This window comes from Cupressus sempervirens, chromosome 1, assembly GCF_028749045.1.
Source record: "Cupressus sempervirens isolate cs-2001-9-10 chromosome 1, ASM2874904v1, whole genome shotgun sequence".
In the NCBI taxonomy this organism is placed as follows: domain Eukaryota; kingdom Viridiplantae; phylum Streptophyta; class Pinopsida; order Cupressales; family Cupressaceae; genus Cupressus; species Cupressus sempervirens.
This window is the reverse complement of record NC_143118.1, coordinates 197,794,148-197,810,626: the sequence shown is the minus strand read 5'-3', so window position 1 is coordinate 197,810,626 and position 16,479 is coordinate 197,794,148. Positions and strand designations below refer to the sequence as shown.

General features: G+C 39.2%; 1 protein-coding gene across 4 annotated transcripts in view; it reads left to right on the top strand.

The window, feature by feature from the left end:
• The window catches only part of DWA1 (DWD (DDB1-binding WD40 protein) hypersensitive to ABA 1), a 262,989-nt gene that overhangs the window by 10,748 nt on the left and 235,762 nt on the right, over positions 1–16,479 (top strand). For all 4 annotated transcript variants that reach the window (XM_089820059.1, XM_089820040.1, XM_089820029.1 and 1 more), the window contains exon 5: positions 13,482–13,530. In XM_089820059.1, the coding sequence (XP_089676185.1) occupies positions 13,482–13,530 (49 nt within the window). The remainder of the gene's footprint in view (positions 1–13,481; positions 13,531–16,479) is intronic.

Below are 16,479 nucleotides of genomic sequence, written 5' to 3'. Positions count from 1 at the left end.
ATAAAGTATTTTTCTTCCAATCGTGTTTTGCCTTGGCTTGTATCAACCACCCCTGGCCCAGAATGGCATCATATCCTCTCCGCTTCAGTGGGATCACGACAAAGTCCAACAGGAACGGTTGTGTTCCAATCGTCATGGTTGCACTGTGAGTACTCCCAATGGCTTGATTCCATGTTGATCAGCTGTTAACAACTGGAAGGTAGGTGGCCACAATGTTGGTTGTCCCAACTTTTTTCAGGTATCCTCTGGCAACACATTGACACCGGACCCTCTGTCCACGATCGTGTCCGTTAGCACAGTCCCGAGAATGCCTATTTCAACAACTGCCGGATAGCGTCCGGATGAAAGAGCTAACAGCATCGGATCTTCTGCACTTGCGCCACTTCCCTTCTCCTTTTTGTCCACTGTACTTGCTCCACTTTTTTGCTTCCTTCCATGTTCTCCTGGTAGTTGAGGAGCAGGAACGATGTTTGTGAGTGCCGATCGGAGCTGAGGCATAGTGAGCAAGAGATCACTTATCCTGATGGGTATCTCGGCTTGCAATATTTGCCGTACAATGTTCTATTCTGCGTAGTTCTGTACGAAGGTACTCAGCGTGTCCTTCAGGTGTGCCGTTTCTGCCTGTGTTGCTTTTTGGATCTCTGCTTGTGCTTCCTCCAGTCTCTTCTTTTCTTCCGCTAGGTTGGGGTACACTTTCGCTTGCTTCCGAGTGATTGCTAGAACTTCCTCATTCATCCCAACAGTAATCAAGTTTACTTCGGACTTCGGGCACCTAGCATCTTCATGATCACCAGGTCCACACCATCTGCATAACAACTTCGGTGTGTTTGCCGTTGTACACTCTCAGGCGAAGTGACCCCACAGATTGCATGCGCGGCATTGAACAATCGGTCGACTATTCGCATCATACTGAATTCGACTCCTTCCGCCTGTATTGTTGCTGCTATTGTTGTTATTTTGACCGAGCCGGTTGTTTCTGTATCCGCCCGATGTGGCACCTTTCGTACTGGTATTCCCGTTCCCTCCTGATGGGGATGCCTCCTGTGACAGGAACACTTGCTGCGGTGTCCTTGTTTTTAAATTGAAAGGGCATTCCTTTACCGAGTGTCTCAGGATCTGGCAGATTTCACAAAATTGATGTTTCGGGCAGGATCCCTTCGTATGGCCTTCTTTCTTACACTCCGTGCACCATAGGTCATTGCCCTTAGTCTCCTTGTTCATGTTTTTGAATTCCTTCATCATCCGCATCATATCCTTCTGGAGGGCATGAACCTTCCTGTTGCTTCCCTCGTCATCGTCGCTGCTATCTACTCCTGAAGGGTCATCGTCATCTGAATCCGATGAGCTGGTCTTCTTCTTCTTCTTTGTCTTCTGGTCACTTTCGAGGTTCATTGCCCGATTGTACGCTTCAATGTATGTCGATGGTGGCACGATCTTCATCTTTTTCCGTAGCTTCAGGTGAAGGCCTTCAATGAACCATCTTTTCTGGAGCCCATCTGCCGGTTTATTCTCCATTTTACTGATTAAGTCCTTCAACCTCCTGGCGAAGACCTGTACTGTTTCATTCTTCTTTTGTTTGGTATTGAATATCTCGGCTACAATGTTATTATCATCACGCAAAAGTTGAAATTCTGCGATGAACTCCTTCTTAATGTTATCCCAACTATTTAATTTCTGTGGATCAGCATCAGTAAACCAATCAATCGCAACACCCTGTAGGGTAGCGGGAAATTGTCGGATCCATTTGTTTGTATCTGTTATGCCATTTGCCCTCCAGATCGTTTCACATGTTTTACAATGTCGAATAGGATCAACTGCTTCATCACCATCAAATTTAGGCAATTTTTCCTTCGAACCTGCCATTATCACTATATGTCGGGGGTTTTCTTGTGTACCTGCGCTGTTTTGCACTCCCGCGTTGTTTTGAGCACCTGCCCTATTCTGAGCTCCCGCGCTGTTTTGAACACCCGCGCTGTTTTGGACACCCGCGCTGTTCTGCACACCCATGCTGTTTTCTGCTTCCGCACTATTTTCAATACTCGCGCTGTTTTCTGTTTCCGCGCTGTTTGGTGAAGAAGAGGGTTCATCAACCGAAGCTGTTGGTTCCGGAAGTATATCTCGGACGAAGAGGTCACTCCATGCTCGTGCTCCGTCGTCATTCCGAGCCGTGCGAGTAGATCTCCTTCCGTCAGGATTCTCTTTCCGTGGCGTATGCAGGTTCAGAAACTCCCTCGCTTCTTCCACCAAATCAAGCCGTTGTCGAGTCTTCTTCAACAATCCTTTCGCGCTCTTGTTTCTGTCGGCAATTTTTTGAAATCTCCTTCGACGCTCTGTCTCCTGAGCCAGAATTAAATTTTCCTGGACAACACGTATGTCATCTTTTTCTTTCAGCTTATTCTTATCTTTGTTCAACTCATTCGACATTTAATTTATATCCGCTTGTCTGCGTACCAGGTCCATCGGGCAACGGCACCAAATGTTTACCGCATAAGTTAATTAAGAAACACACACAGACAAAGAATACGAACATGAACCGCAGAACACTTCTCTTTATTATTCGCATATGCCAGAACATTACATTATGCTTCCATGATAATATCTGATATCTACAATGCTTCCCAAAGGGGTTATAAATACTTTCCGAGGAACCTTCCCGAAGGTATCCGTCGGCCAGATACATTATGTTCGCTACATAACAAAAACCTTTCCGAAGGGACCTGACGGCTACATAACAAGAACTTTTCCGAAGGGACCTGTCGGCCGATACACAATTTCTACCGATGACAATTTTTAGACTATCTATATTGTAAACTTAGAGTTTGATGATCAGCGTATTAGTTTGCATGCCAATTGTTTGACAAAATGTCAATTGGCTGTAAGTTCTCTTTTTGGCATAAATAATGTTATAATTTTGCATACTAAGTGTCTATAATAATGCCACTTGGTTGTAAGTGCATTAATGCCATCCTAGGTTGCATCCAAAGTATTTGTCATAATTACTAATTGCTGTAGCTGCATATTGCAAGTAGTTTAAGTCGCATATTTGTATTGAATATTGCCAAAATTAGTTGCACATTCATGTTAGGTCATTGTTTAGACAATTTTGTAAGCATTCTCTTTGAGGCAATTCCAAACAAGAATCACTGCAGCAATCTGAAAAGTTATATTAGTCAGATGACCCTTGCTTGCAAAGTGTTTGACGAAATGTCAAACAACTGAAGTATAAAGATTTTTTGTGATTGAAGAAGTTATAACCTATTGGGGTTATTACAGAATACAAGGTGTGCTGCCCCAAGTACAACATGTTACAAGTTAAGGAGATTGAGAAAGACAAAAACAAGGCTACAACAAGCCAGATATTTCCTCAAGTGCTTGAGAAACAGGAAGGTAAACTTAGGTGATGGAGGCAACCCAATATCAATCATGATCAACAAAGATTGGGACCTAGTGTTGAAGGCAACATTGTCTAACACTTCCATGGTGTGAAAATACACTTTCATTGAGACATACAAAGATCTAAACTCCCAGATTTTTGTGTGCATATAATTCCTTTGGTGCTAGGAGCACAGAGAGTGAGGAAATGACTCTATTAGATGAATACAAATTATATTTGCCGAAGTACAAGAAACAAAAAAAGATGTTAGAAACGAGTATAATTCTCTTTGTTTATCATCTTTTTGAAGGAGTTAGACCAAACCCAAATATGCGCTTACTTCAAAAGCTTGAATGTAGTGACTATCAAGGGCCCAATTCATTGACACAATCCTAGGAGTATTATTGGTCATGATATATACTCATTCATGGATGTATTCTCAACGTACAATTAGATAAGAATTGCCAAAGGAGATAAGTTGTAGATGACATTTGTCTTCAAGGATGGATTACATACATACAACTAGAGGTCATTTAGCCTTTGCAACGCTCATGTAACGTCCTAGAGACTCATCTTGCACATGTTCGACAAATGTTGCTAGGGAAATTTAAATAATTTTTGGATGATTGGTTAATCTTCAATGACTAAGGAATCCACTCGAGAGCACCTATGCAATGCATGGAGAGATGTTGAAGAGAATAATTATTGTTAAAATATGGAGAAGTATAGATTCATAGCACTTCAAGATAAATTAATAGGCCACAGTTTGTAAAGTGGGACTAAAGACAAACCTTGACAAAATCAGGTTGATCTTGCAAATTTAAGTACCAAATAAATTCACTGGGTGAAATCGTTCTTTGGCATGTCAAATATTATAGAAGATTTACTAAAAGCTTTGCTCTGATCACCAATTCATTGGATACACTGACAAGAAAAGGGCAACTATTTGTGTGGACTGATGATAGAGTCTGTAATGAACTAAAGATTAATTAGTGTTTTAGGCATCTTCCAATTAGAATAATGAATTCCAAGCATACATAGATGCATCTAAGTATGCAATTGGAGCCACACTCGCATAAGTGGGAGCACAAGGATTCCAATCCGATACTTGTTGCTAGTATAGGCAGAGAACTAGAAGATAACTAGGAGAGAAGATCGAGGATGGTATATTGGGTATAGAAGTTCAAAACTTATTTGCTGGTGACGTTGTTCACATTTTATGTAGATTGCCAAACTCTCATGTACTTGATGAACAAGCCTTTAACCCAAGGTCTAGAAAGTAGATGGCTTTTACTATTGGAAGATTTCACATTCACAATCTGTAATGTCCCCCACTTAGCCAGTTTGGAGGTATGTTGTCGTTAGCCCATTTTTGTATGGTCCCGAGGGCTAACCAGGACTTCAAAAGGGATCCTGAGGTTATTTGGCCTAGTCAAATTTAATTATAGGCCAAACGGAGTTCGTTTGTTGGGTTGTCAGGAAGACTTACTATTTTTAGTAAGCCAATAGGGGGATGCAGTGCCTTCAATTTTCAGTGACAAGATGAGATGTGTTTTGTTGGGATCTTTCTAATGAGCTATTATATGTGAGATTTCGAATTTATTTGGTATATTATTTTAATGTTTGAAGTTACAACGGTAAAGTGACTATTTAAATTAAATATTATAATGTTTCATAAAGTCACTTTATAAAAATCAAGAGTCCCCCTTTTGAGTACATACATGGACTTTGTAAAAAGAAAAAAAGAAGTAATATTAAAAGTCATGTATTATCCCACATTGGCAAGACGGAAACGTGGAGCAAGTGAGGAAGGGTTAAAAGAAAGAGGATAGCTCTCATTTATTCATGCTTGGAAATATCAAAGAAATTGAGAAATTTTCTGGAGATTATGTCTCAATAGTTTGAAGGACGAAATCCCTTCAAGCTGGAAATCTTGATGCCATTGAAAGATATGGTCTTGAGATTCAACATAGTAGTAGTCCGAAAAAGCGGAACCGAAAAAGAAGGCTGAAAAAGCGGGTACGAAAAAAGCTGTCCGGAAAAGCGGAACCGAAAAAGCAGGCTGAAAAAGCGGGTACAAAAAAGTAGGCCGAAAAAGCAGTTCGAAAAAAGCAAAGCAGAAAGGGTAGAATAGAAGGAAATTATTTCAGCCATCTAAAACTAGGTTCTTTTGTTAGTATTGTTTTTTAGGGTGTTATAAGCTTTCAGCTGTAAGTGTGCATTGTACCAGCATTATCATTTTGTAATCTATGTAAATGCCAAAGTCTTGGCCATATTTCATGAGCATTGTAATTTTCATTGCAATTAAGAAGATAATAGTTGCTGGTGTCATTTAAGCAATTTAATATCATTATTTATCAGCTAGTTAGTTTGCATACCAATTGTTTGTAAAAATGCCAGTTGGCTGTAGGTGTTCATTTCTCATGCTTAGATCATATATATGCACTGAATATTGTCAAAATTAGTAGCACACTCATGTTAGGTCATTGTGTAGTCCATTGTAGTCTTCTAGCACAAGATTTTCATTGATGCAAATTGTAAAAAAGTCATTTGAAGCTAGCTGAAATACTATATCAGTCATACGTCCCTTGCATGTGAATTGTTTGATGAAATTCCTTGAGCTTTCATCAGCATTTTTGAGGGCAGATTTGAGGAGGGCCATTACAGTCGTATCAGAGCTATAAGTCCTGCCATCCTGTGGAGGTCTTATAGGGAATTTGGAACAGCCAGATAGAGGGGAAAGTGTTTGACGAAATGTCAAAACACTAAAATCAGAGCATTTATGTTTGAGCATGCGACAGGGGCCTTATAATTTCCGCAAAACCAGAGCAAGACAAAATAGGATTTTAGACCTGCAGAGCAAACAGTCTAGTTCATCCGTGCAGGTGGACATAGAATCCAGTCATACAGACACAGGAGATATTCTTTGATCAAGGCGGCAATATGGGAGACAGGAATGCTCGGGATCCTGGAGAGGAAAGATTCTTACAGTTATTAGAGACCTTGGCACAGGGACAGCGTTTAGCAGAACAGAGGGCACAGGAACAAAATCAGAGAATGGAGCTTATGATGCAGATGATAGCTCGTCAAATGGGGTTGAATGTTAACATGGGTGGAGGAAATAATCAGAATGGTAATAATCAAAATGGTAACAATCAGAATGGGAACAATCAGGATGGGACACATAATGGAGGTGAACAAGTTGGGAACAATTTCGGTCATGCACCCCAGCAAGCTAGGACAGTGAGTTCAAGGCCCATGATTCCCACATTTCCTCCTAGAGCCCTAGAGCAGCCCGTACCAGAGCCCCAGATCACTGATATACAGGACCAGTTGAGAAGAGATTGGGAAGCCGGAGGTCCAGATTTTACTGCTGCAATTACTTTTAGGGAGTATATGGATGTGCGGATGAAACATATGCCACGTGGACATGACAGGAACCGGAGCTATGAGCTACGGAAGAAAGTAGGGAAATTTCAGTTACCATATTATGATGGCTCGGGGAAGTCTACAGCAAGAGCTTGGGTTCAAAAGCTTGATACATACTTTCAATTGAACCCTATGCCTGAGGAAGAAGCTATTAAGTATGCAGCAATTCATCTGGATGGGTTAGCACACGAGTGGTGGCATCATGGTATGGTCACTATGGGTCATGCACATATTACCTCATATGTGGAGTTTACAGAGAGACTGATTGAACGTTTTGAAAGGAAGGATCCAGAACTACATTTCAAGGAGTTAGCTCAGCTTAAACAATGGGGATCATTGGAAACATACATTTCAGAATTTTAGAAATTTGCAGTATTAGTAACAGATGTATCTAAATGGAGGATATTGGGTCTATTTATGGATGGGTTAGCTGATCCGTTGAGAGGGTGGATTAAAGTTCTCAACCCTCCCACTTTGTAGGAAGCCATTAAGAAAGCTCGTGACATGGATTCCTCTTCAGCTTCTAAAAGTAAATTCCAGGCAAAGAGTTTCCCTTCGAGGAAAGATAAGGACAGTAAACCTTTTCGTAGAGAGGGTCAGCCACCTAAGGAGGAAAGTAAGAGGTTGGAAAATGAGACACTTAATGATCTCAGGAAGAAGAAGCTTTGTTTTTATTGCAGGGAACCTTGGGATTTGTCACATAAGTGTCCATTGAAAGCAAAAGCCAAGCAGATGGAGTACTTTTCAGCCGAAGAGTTAATGGATGGAGATTCAGAGCAGTCATCAGAATCAGATGGAGATGACAATTCTTCACATGAGGAAGCACACAGTGATAGCACGATAGCTCAGTTGTCCAGTATACAGGATGCCGTCACTTTCAGAGTTAGGGGAACTTTGGATGGACAAAGATTTGTGGCACTCATTGATACAGGGGCAACACATAACTTCATTGATGAAAAGTTTGTGAGACGTAGAGGGCTACATACAGAAGAGCATAGGGGATTTAAGGTGATGGTTGCCGACGGCTTCAAAATCAACTGTACCAAGAAAATCTCCAACTTGTAGCTTCGTTTGGGAGATTATGACATGGTGGGAGATTTCTTTGTTGTCAACATTGGTGATCAGGATATGGTGCTTGGGATGAATTGGATGAAATCTCTGGAAGAGTTTACATTTAACCTCCAGAAAATGGAAATGAGGTTTGAGGCAAATGGTAAGAAGATAGTACTCAGAGGTTTGTCAGATGGGAGACTACGAGTGGTGTCACTCAAGCGGATGCAGAGTTTCTTCAGACACGACGAGGTGCAGTGGACAACAGAGTTCAGAGTAATGCCTGAGGTAACAGAGCAACGTAAACAGGAGTATCCCCTTGATGTACAAAAAATAATAACCAAACATACTAAGGTGTTTGGCGAGATACCTCTAGGGAGACCCCCCGATAGGGGAATTGAGCATGTTATTGAGTTAGAGGAAGGGGCTAAGCCAATCATTATCACACCCTACCGCCATCCAAAGAGATATAAAGATGAAATAGAAAAGGCAATCAAGGAGTTGATTGACATGGGGCACATACGACCAAGCAAGAGTCCTTTCGCTTCTTCAGTAGTATTGGTGAAGAAGAATGATGGTACAATGAGGATGTGCATTGATTATAGGGAACTAAACAGGAAGACAATCAAGAACCGATACCCTATTCCGCGCATTGATGAGCTTATTGATGAATTGCACGGTGCCTGCTACTTCTCTAAGATTGATTTGAGATCTGGCTACCACCAAATACGGGTTAGAGAGGTGGATGTGGAGAAGACAGCTTTTAGATGCCACTATGGACATTTTGAGTTCTTAGTCATGCCCTTTGGGTTGACTAATGCCCCCGCCACTTTCTAGTCTTGTATGAATAGAGTATTCAAAGATCAGTTGAGGAAGTTTGTGTTGATCTTTTTTGATGATATACTGATATACAGCCGTACTTGGGAGGAACATTTGAAGCATATTGATGCAGTGCTCAGCATTCTAGAGAGGGAGTCATTATATGCCAAGATGAGTAAATGCGAGTTTGGGATGACAGAGTTGCTCTATCTAGGGCATATTATTAGTGCAGGAAGTGTTCGGGTTGACCCAGACAAGATCAGGGCCATTCTGGATTGGCCACCGCCGAGGAACACTTTGCAACTCAAGGGATTTCTTGGGCTTTGTGGTTTCTACCGCAGATTTGTGAAGGGATTTTCACAGATAGCAGCACCACTTATAGATTTGACACGGAGAGACAGTTTCAAGTGGTCAGAGAAGGCTCAGGATTGTTTTGACAGGTTCAAGGAGCTGATGAGTACATGCCCTGTTTTAGCCATTCCATATTTCACCAGGCCTTTTGAGCTGCAGTGTGATGCCTCAGGAGAGGGCGTAGGAGCTGTCCTCATGCAGGACAAACATCCCATCGCATATGAGAGCAAGAAATTACGAGGTGTTGAGAGAACTTACAACATCTATGACAAAGAAATGCTAGCAATCATGCACGCGCTAGCTAAGTTCAGGCAATACTTAGCAGGGAGCCGATTCACAGTAAAAACAGATCATAACAGCTTGAAACATTTCCTTGGGCAGAAGGATCTCAATGACAGGCAACAGAAATGGGTGAGTAAGTTACAGGCTTATGATTTTGACATAGTCTATGTCAAAGGGAAGAAAAATATCGTCGCAGATGCTTTATCCAGAAGGCCTCATTTGCTTGCTGTTGGGATAGTCATGGACGATTGGAGAGAGTTGATCTTGGCAGAGTATGCCAAGGATAGTTGGGCATCTAGTGTTATTGAAAGAACTATTTAGGATAGTCGATACACTGTTGTAAATGATTTGATCATCTACAAGGAAAGGATTTATTTAGTACTTGGGTCTGCTATGAAGCTGAAGATTTTGAGGGCATTTCATGATTCACCATTGGCAGGACATCCTGGATTCTTTAAGACATATCGGCAGGTGAGAGAGCGCTTCACTTGGAAAGGACTCAAAACAAAGGTGCTTCAGTTTGTTAGGGAGTGCCCAGTATTTCAGCAGAACAAACAGGAACATTCCTTTCCAGGTGGTTTACTACAGCCCCTACCCATACCAGAGAAGAAGTGGGATAGCATTTCCATGGATTTCATTACAGGCCTCCCTAAGGTACAGGGTCGGGATTGTATTTTTGTTGTGGTAGACAAATTGACGAAATTTGCACATTTCTTTGCGATTTCGTCCACATATTCAGCAGTACAGACAGTAGAGCTATTCTTTCGAGAGGTATTTAGATTACATGGGATGCCACGGAACATAGTCAGCGACAGGGATAGTAGGTTTATGAGCCACTTTTGGCAGGAGTTGTTCAGGTTGTGTGGAACAGAGCTAACTCCGAGTACCAGTTACCACCCCCAAACTGATGGGCAGACAGAGATAGTGAATAAATGGGTTGAGGGGTACCTTCGAAACTACATTGCAGGAGAGCAGAAGGCTTGGGTGAAGTGGCTGCATCTAGGGGAGTACTGCTATAATACCTCTTTCCATATGTCTATTCAAATGTCCCCTTTCATGGCACTGTACGGGTATGATGCTCCTAATTTTCTGGATTTGTTATTTGGGGACAGTAGGGTGCCTAAGGCCAAGGATATATTGCATGAGTGTCAGGACATTATGTGATCCTTGAAGGAAAATTTGCAAAGGGCACAAAATCAGCAGAAGCAATATGCTGATCAACACAGGGTTGAGAGATCTTTCGAGGTAGGAGACATGGTGTACCTCATGTTACAGCCGTATAGACAGCCCTCTCTCAAGAGGAGTGGAGCAGAGAAATTGAAACCACGCTACTATGGACCATTCAAAGTAATCATGTGAGTGGGTGAGGTAGCTTATGAGTTGGAACTGCCTGCAGACAGTAAAGTACATAACATGTTCCATGTGTCACGCCCTAAGAAGGCATTGGGGCATAATGTGGTGCCTTCAGTAGTATTGCCACCTCTTGATGATGAGGGAAAACTTATCTTGATTCTTGAGGCTATACTTGACTCCAGGGAGAGGGTGCTTCGCAGGCGGACTATCAGGGAGTACCTAATAAAGTGGAGGAACCTACCAGTTGAGGATGTGACATGGGAGGTAGAGGAGATTATTCAGCATCCTGAGTTGAGATTGGTTGGGGACAAGCAATTTCAAGAGGGGTGGACTGTAATGTCCCCCACTTAGCTAGTTTGGAGGTATGTTGTCGTTAGCCCATTCTTGTATGGTCCCGAGGGCTAACCAGGACTTCAAAAGGGATCCTAAGGTTATTTGGCCTAGTCAAATTTAATTACAGGCCAAACGGAGTTCGTTTGTTGGGTTGTCAGGAAGACTTACTATTTTTAGTAAGCCAATAGGGGGATGCAGTGCCTTCAATTTTTTTAGTGATAGGATGAGATGTGTTTTGTTGGGCGCTTTCTAATGAGCTATTATATGTGGGATTTCGAGTTTATTTGGTATATTATTTTAATGTTTGAAGTTACAACGGTAAAGTGACTATTTAAATTAAATATTATAATGTTTCATAAAGTCACTTTATAAAAATCAAGAGTCCCCCTTTTGAGTACATACATGGACTTTGTAAAAAGAAAAAAAAAGTAATATTAAAAGTCATGTATTATCCCACATTGGCAAGACGGAAATGTGGAGCAAGTGAGGAAGGGATTAAAAGAAAAAGGATAGCTCTCATTTATTCATGCTTGGAAATATCAAAGAAATTGAGAAATTTTCTGGAGATTGTCTCAATAGTTTGGAGGACGAAATCCCTTCAAACTGGAATTCTTGATGCCATTGAAAGATATGGTCTTGAGATTCAACATAGTAGCAGTCCGAAAAAACGGAACCGAAAAAGCAGGCTGAAAAAGCAGGTACAAAAAAAGCTGTCCAAAAAAAAGCGGAACCGAAAAAGTAGGCTGAAAAAGCGGGTACAAAAAAGCAGGCCAAAAAAGCAGTTCGAAAAAAGCAAAGCAGAAGGGGTAGAATGGAAGGAAATTATTTCAGCCATCTAAAACCAGGTTCTTTTGTTAGTATTGTTTTTTAGGGTGTTATAAGCTTTCAGCTGTAAGTGTGCATTGTACCAGCATTATCATTTTGTAATCCATGTAAATGCCAAAGTCTTGGCCATATTTCATGAACATTGTAATTTTCATTGCAATTAAGAAGATAATAGTTGCTGGTGTCATTTAAGCAATTTAATATCATTATTTATCAGCTAGTTAGTTTGCATACCAACTGTTTGTAAAAATGCCAGTTGGCTGTAGGTGTTCATTTCTCATGCTTAGATCATATATATGCACTGAATATTGTCAAAATTAGTAGCACACTCATGTTAGGGCATTGTGTAGTCCATTGTAGTCTTCTAGCACAAGATTTTCATTGATGCAAATTGTAAAAAAGTCATTTGAAGCTAGCTGAAATACTATATCAGTCATACGTCCCTTGCATGTGAATTGTCTGATGAAATTCCTTGAGCTTTCATCAGCATTTTTGAGGGCAGATTTGAGGAGGGCCATTACACAATCATTGTTTGGCTAGGGAAAAGTCATGTTATTAACTAGTTGTTGAGGATCAAATTGGTAGAGCACTTGGAGTGAGCGAGAATTTTATAGATACTCACCTCTTATAAAATTGCAGAACTACCTCCATGGTACAGGAGCATCGAAGAATACTTGTTCACCTCTACTTTTCCAAAGGAGATACCATTGGGAGAAAGGAGGAAACTAGCCTTGAAAAGAAAAACATTGCAACTCATAATGGAATTCTAGCCCTAACTTCCTCTTTCCCTTTTGAATTTTATCATAAACTGTCAGTTGGCAAGTAATCTCCAGCAGGACCATCGTATTAGTGGGATATCTTGGGAGTTTATATGGCTGCGCGAAAAATTCTTGTACTCTGATATAGGAAAAGGTAGGAAATTGAATAAACTATTCTCCATATTCCTCAATCAATATCATTACTCTGACTGATAATCTCATGTGAAGTCTGTTCTGCAGAGTCCTGAGAATTCACATTGCAAACGAATTGTTGACTTTGACATAATCATCTTTGGCATACAAATGCAACTAAGGGTAAAACTCATGCACCTTCAAGTGTTGAGTACTACTTCCAATTGCTCCCTTGCCCCTCAACCGATCATACTTTGTATTTTAAACCAGAATGTAGATGACATAGGCACGCATTAGAACTTTCTTGACTGCTCTAGATTCACCAGTTGCTCATTCAGGTTTTGGCTAATTAGTCGAGTCCAATTCACACCGTTGAATTCACTGACTACCTGGTCAACGAAGTACCACATCCATGCCTCAAACTCATAGGATTGTGGAATCGAAATATCCTGCTCAGCATCATGACTAAATCACTATACTCATGCTGAAGATTGAGCTAGACTAGCTCCTTAGGCAACTTGGCATGATGGGCTCCATTTTTCGACAAGGGTGAAAACTCTGAGTGCTTGCTCTTTTATTTTAAGTTCCATTTTCTGGAATGTAGGGATTCTGAATGCCTCTGAAATTGTAATTGTTTATTATGTATTATTGTTATTTTTCATTGAGCAATACAGAGGAAACCTATACCATGTTATTCAAATCTTTAATGCCTCTATGCAATGCTAGTTTACTGTTCCATTTTCTTGACCTGTATTATTTTCTTTTTCTCATCATAGGTAAAGGTCCCTTGCAACCAGTACTTGAGCTGAAGAATCCTCAACAGAAGTATGTATTGTTGGCAGACTTCACATCTTTTCTTTGCCCATTTTGTTGTTGTTTTTATTCATTTTGCCACTTCTGCATAAAAAATGAAATTGATCTTTGAATTTGTGCAATTGCATGGATAAATTCACCTTTCATCTTTACTTTGCTGGAACACTGGCAAATGTATAACAGCTGGGTTGGAATAAGTTTTAGCATATGCTTGCCTAATTTGTTTAACATGCTAAAGAAATTAGAGATAACAAAATAGGGAAAAAGAGTGAATCTAACATATACTTACTAAATGATTGATGGTTATAGGAGCAATTTCATAAAAGTTTAGATATTGATTATAGATACATGAATGCTCCTTTGTAGGCCACAATGGTTGATCTAAATAATATTTGATTGCTTAATTATAATGTTAATAAATATTTTCCTTTTTAAAGCTGGTTTATCTTCACAGCATCCCTGCATAAATATTGAAAACATATGTTTTTTTTTCCTTTTCAACATTTCTGATAAAAGCAAATCTTGCTATGTGATTGAGGGTGAAGTGTCCCATCTTTGCACTAATGTGAATCTAACATATACTTTCTAAATGATTGATGGTTATAGGAGTAATTTCATAAAAGTTTAGATATTGATTATAGATACATGAATGCTCCTTTGTAGGCCACAATGATTGATCTAAATAATATTTGATTGCTTAATTATAATGTTAATAAATGTTTCCCTTTTTAAAGCTGGTTTATCTTCACATCATCCCTGCATAAATATGAAAAACATATAATTTTTTTTTCCTTTGCAACATTTCTGATTAAAGTAAATCTTGTGATGTGATTGAGGGTGAAGTGACCCATCTTTGCACTAATCATAAGTAGCAATAAAACACTTCTGTTGTCAAGGAGTGGCAGACCTTGAACACCTTCTGATAGTTAGAAGATAGAAGTGTACATAGCAAGTAGGTAGTTGTAGTAACAAAGTATCTGGAAAATTGTGAAGTCTTATGGATACGATGGGTTTCCCTTGGTAACATTATGAGATATGAGTCAGAATCCAAGATGAATGCTGTCAACACCAACACCATCATGACACCAATCTTCATTGTGAATAAAGATATTAACATGGTCATCATATTGATATGCAATTAAAAGATTAGAGAACATCAATTGCCAAGTGATCATGAGGATCAATTTAATAACAATTTGCATCCAGATCATATATACTACGGTGTTGAGAAACCATCATTTTTAAATAGGCATACGTTATCGATATCCATTGACAACACTTCCAGCATCTGATCTGCCATGATCCTGTATCATGTTTAGGATCGATGAAAACTGGAAAGGCTGATAATCAAGCATTAATAAGCCCATGAAGATGTAATGATAATCTTTGAAGACATCTAGCATTATATGATAAACAGATTAGTATTTGATTAAGGCATACATATCGGAGGAAATAATAATAAAAGTCAGTGACTTGAATGATAATCAGGATTATCAATATAAGGGAGGAATTAACCAATCGAATGATTAGTCATGAACATTGACGATGATTAATAAAACAAGTATTTCATTACACACAATATAAGTTCCATGATGTTGTTAATCAATACCCTTTTTATGCAATACCAATTGGGCTATGCCATGAAGAGACACAAATCAGATAAGTGGCAGCGAATACAGAAACTATGCCAACATCGATTCATAATATCGATTAAAACATGTAAATGCCAACCATCCTTAATGACAGGTCTCAGAGAAGCTGCTATAAACTAATCAATATTTTTATGAAGAAGGGCAATAAGAAAAGGTGTTTCATCAAGCATGAAAAGATGCAGTCCCTTCGATGTGCAAAGGTATATTATGGCTATCAGATACACTCCAACAATAATCAATTCAGAGCCTTTTTTTCATCTCTTATCCATCACTGGATCAATTCGTTTGAGCATAAGCTTTTTTGGCCTGTTTCAGTTGCATAGTTCGAAAGCAAATATCAGAGACAACATCAATATTGCTAAGATTACGCAAAAACTCAACATTGTTATTTTTGTTGCAAGAATATATGTAAGCATCTGAAACACCATATTGCTAAAAGCAATATTGTCATCACATATACATTCCATATATTTAAGGATTTAAATCAGAAACAGAAATTCATTGCTATAGGTGATTGAAACAATATATTGCTAAAATCAATATTATCATCACATATACTTTCCATAGTCAAATGAGAGAAGGCTAACATCATATTGAATAACAAGATCATCCTTTGCATAATTGTTATGATTCATATCAATTAGAGCAGAGATAATCTTATCATTATTAATTGCACGAATTGCAGATATATAAATCAAGTCATCTGGCATATATAAGAACAACCATCCAACAAGTGATCTCAAATGCATTGTTCTTGAAATTCTATATGTATATAATAATATATATATATCTGATCAATTATGTAAGTTTAACATAATTCATAGCTAAGTCACACGGTTTGAATCTGAATTCAAGTTCAACAACAATAAAATTTGGATGAAGCTTGGCAAGGTTAAAATTTCAAAAAAAAAAATCAACATTAAATTTGCCCTTGGTAATTGTAATTGCTACACCTAAAATCTTTCTATTGATGAATGGCTCTCTGGAGGTTTTTTTAGCATTTCAAGATGAATAAGAGAAGGGGATCCAATAAATCTTTTCATGTTTATTATATTAGCAGAAACCTTTGGTAGAAGTATTAAAAAGCACCAACAATTTGTAGACGATACTATTCTCCCAGGGGAAAGTTCAATGGAAGAAGCATCTCGACAGAAAGTTAATGAAGATAAATCAGAAATTTATTCTTTATATACAAATCCAATTTCAGAAGATAACATATGTCAATTCATGCGTTACAAGCATGGTTCCTTCCCATGCAAATATATAGGAATACAATTAGAAAAAAATTACAAGGATTCCAAGTCTTGGA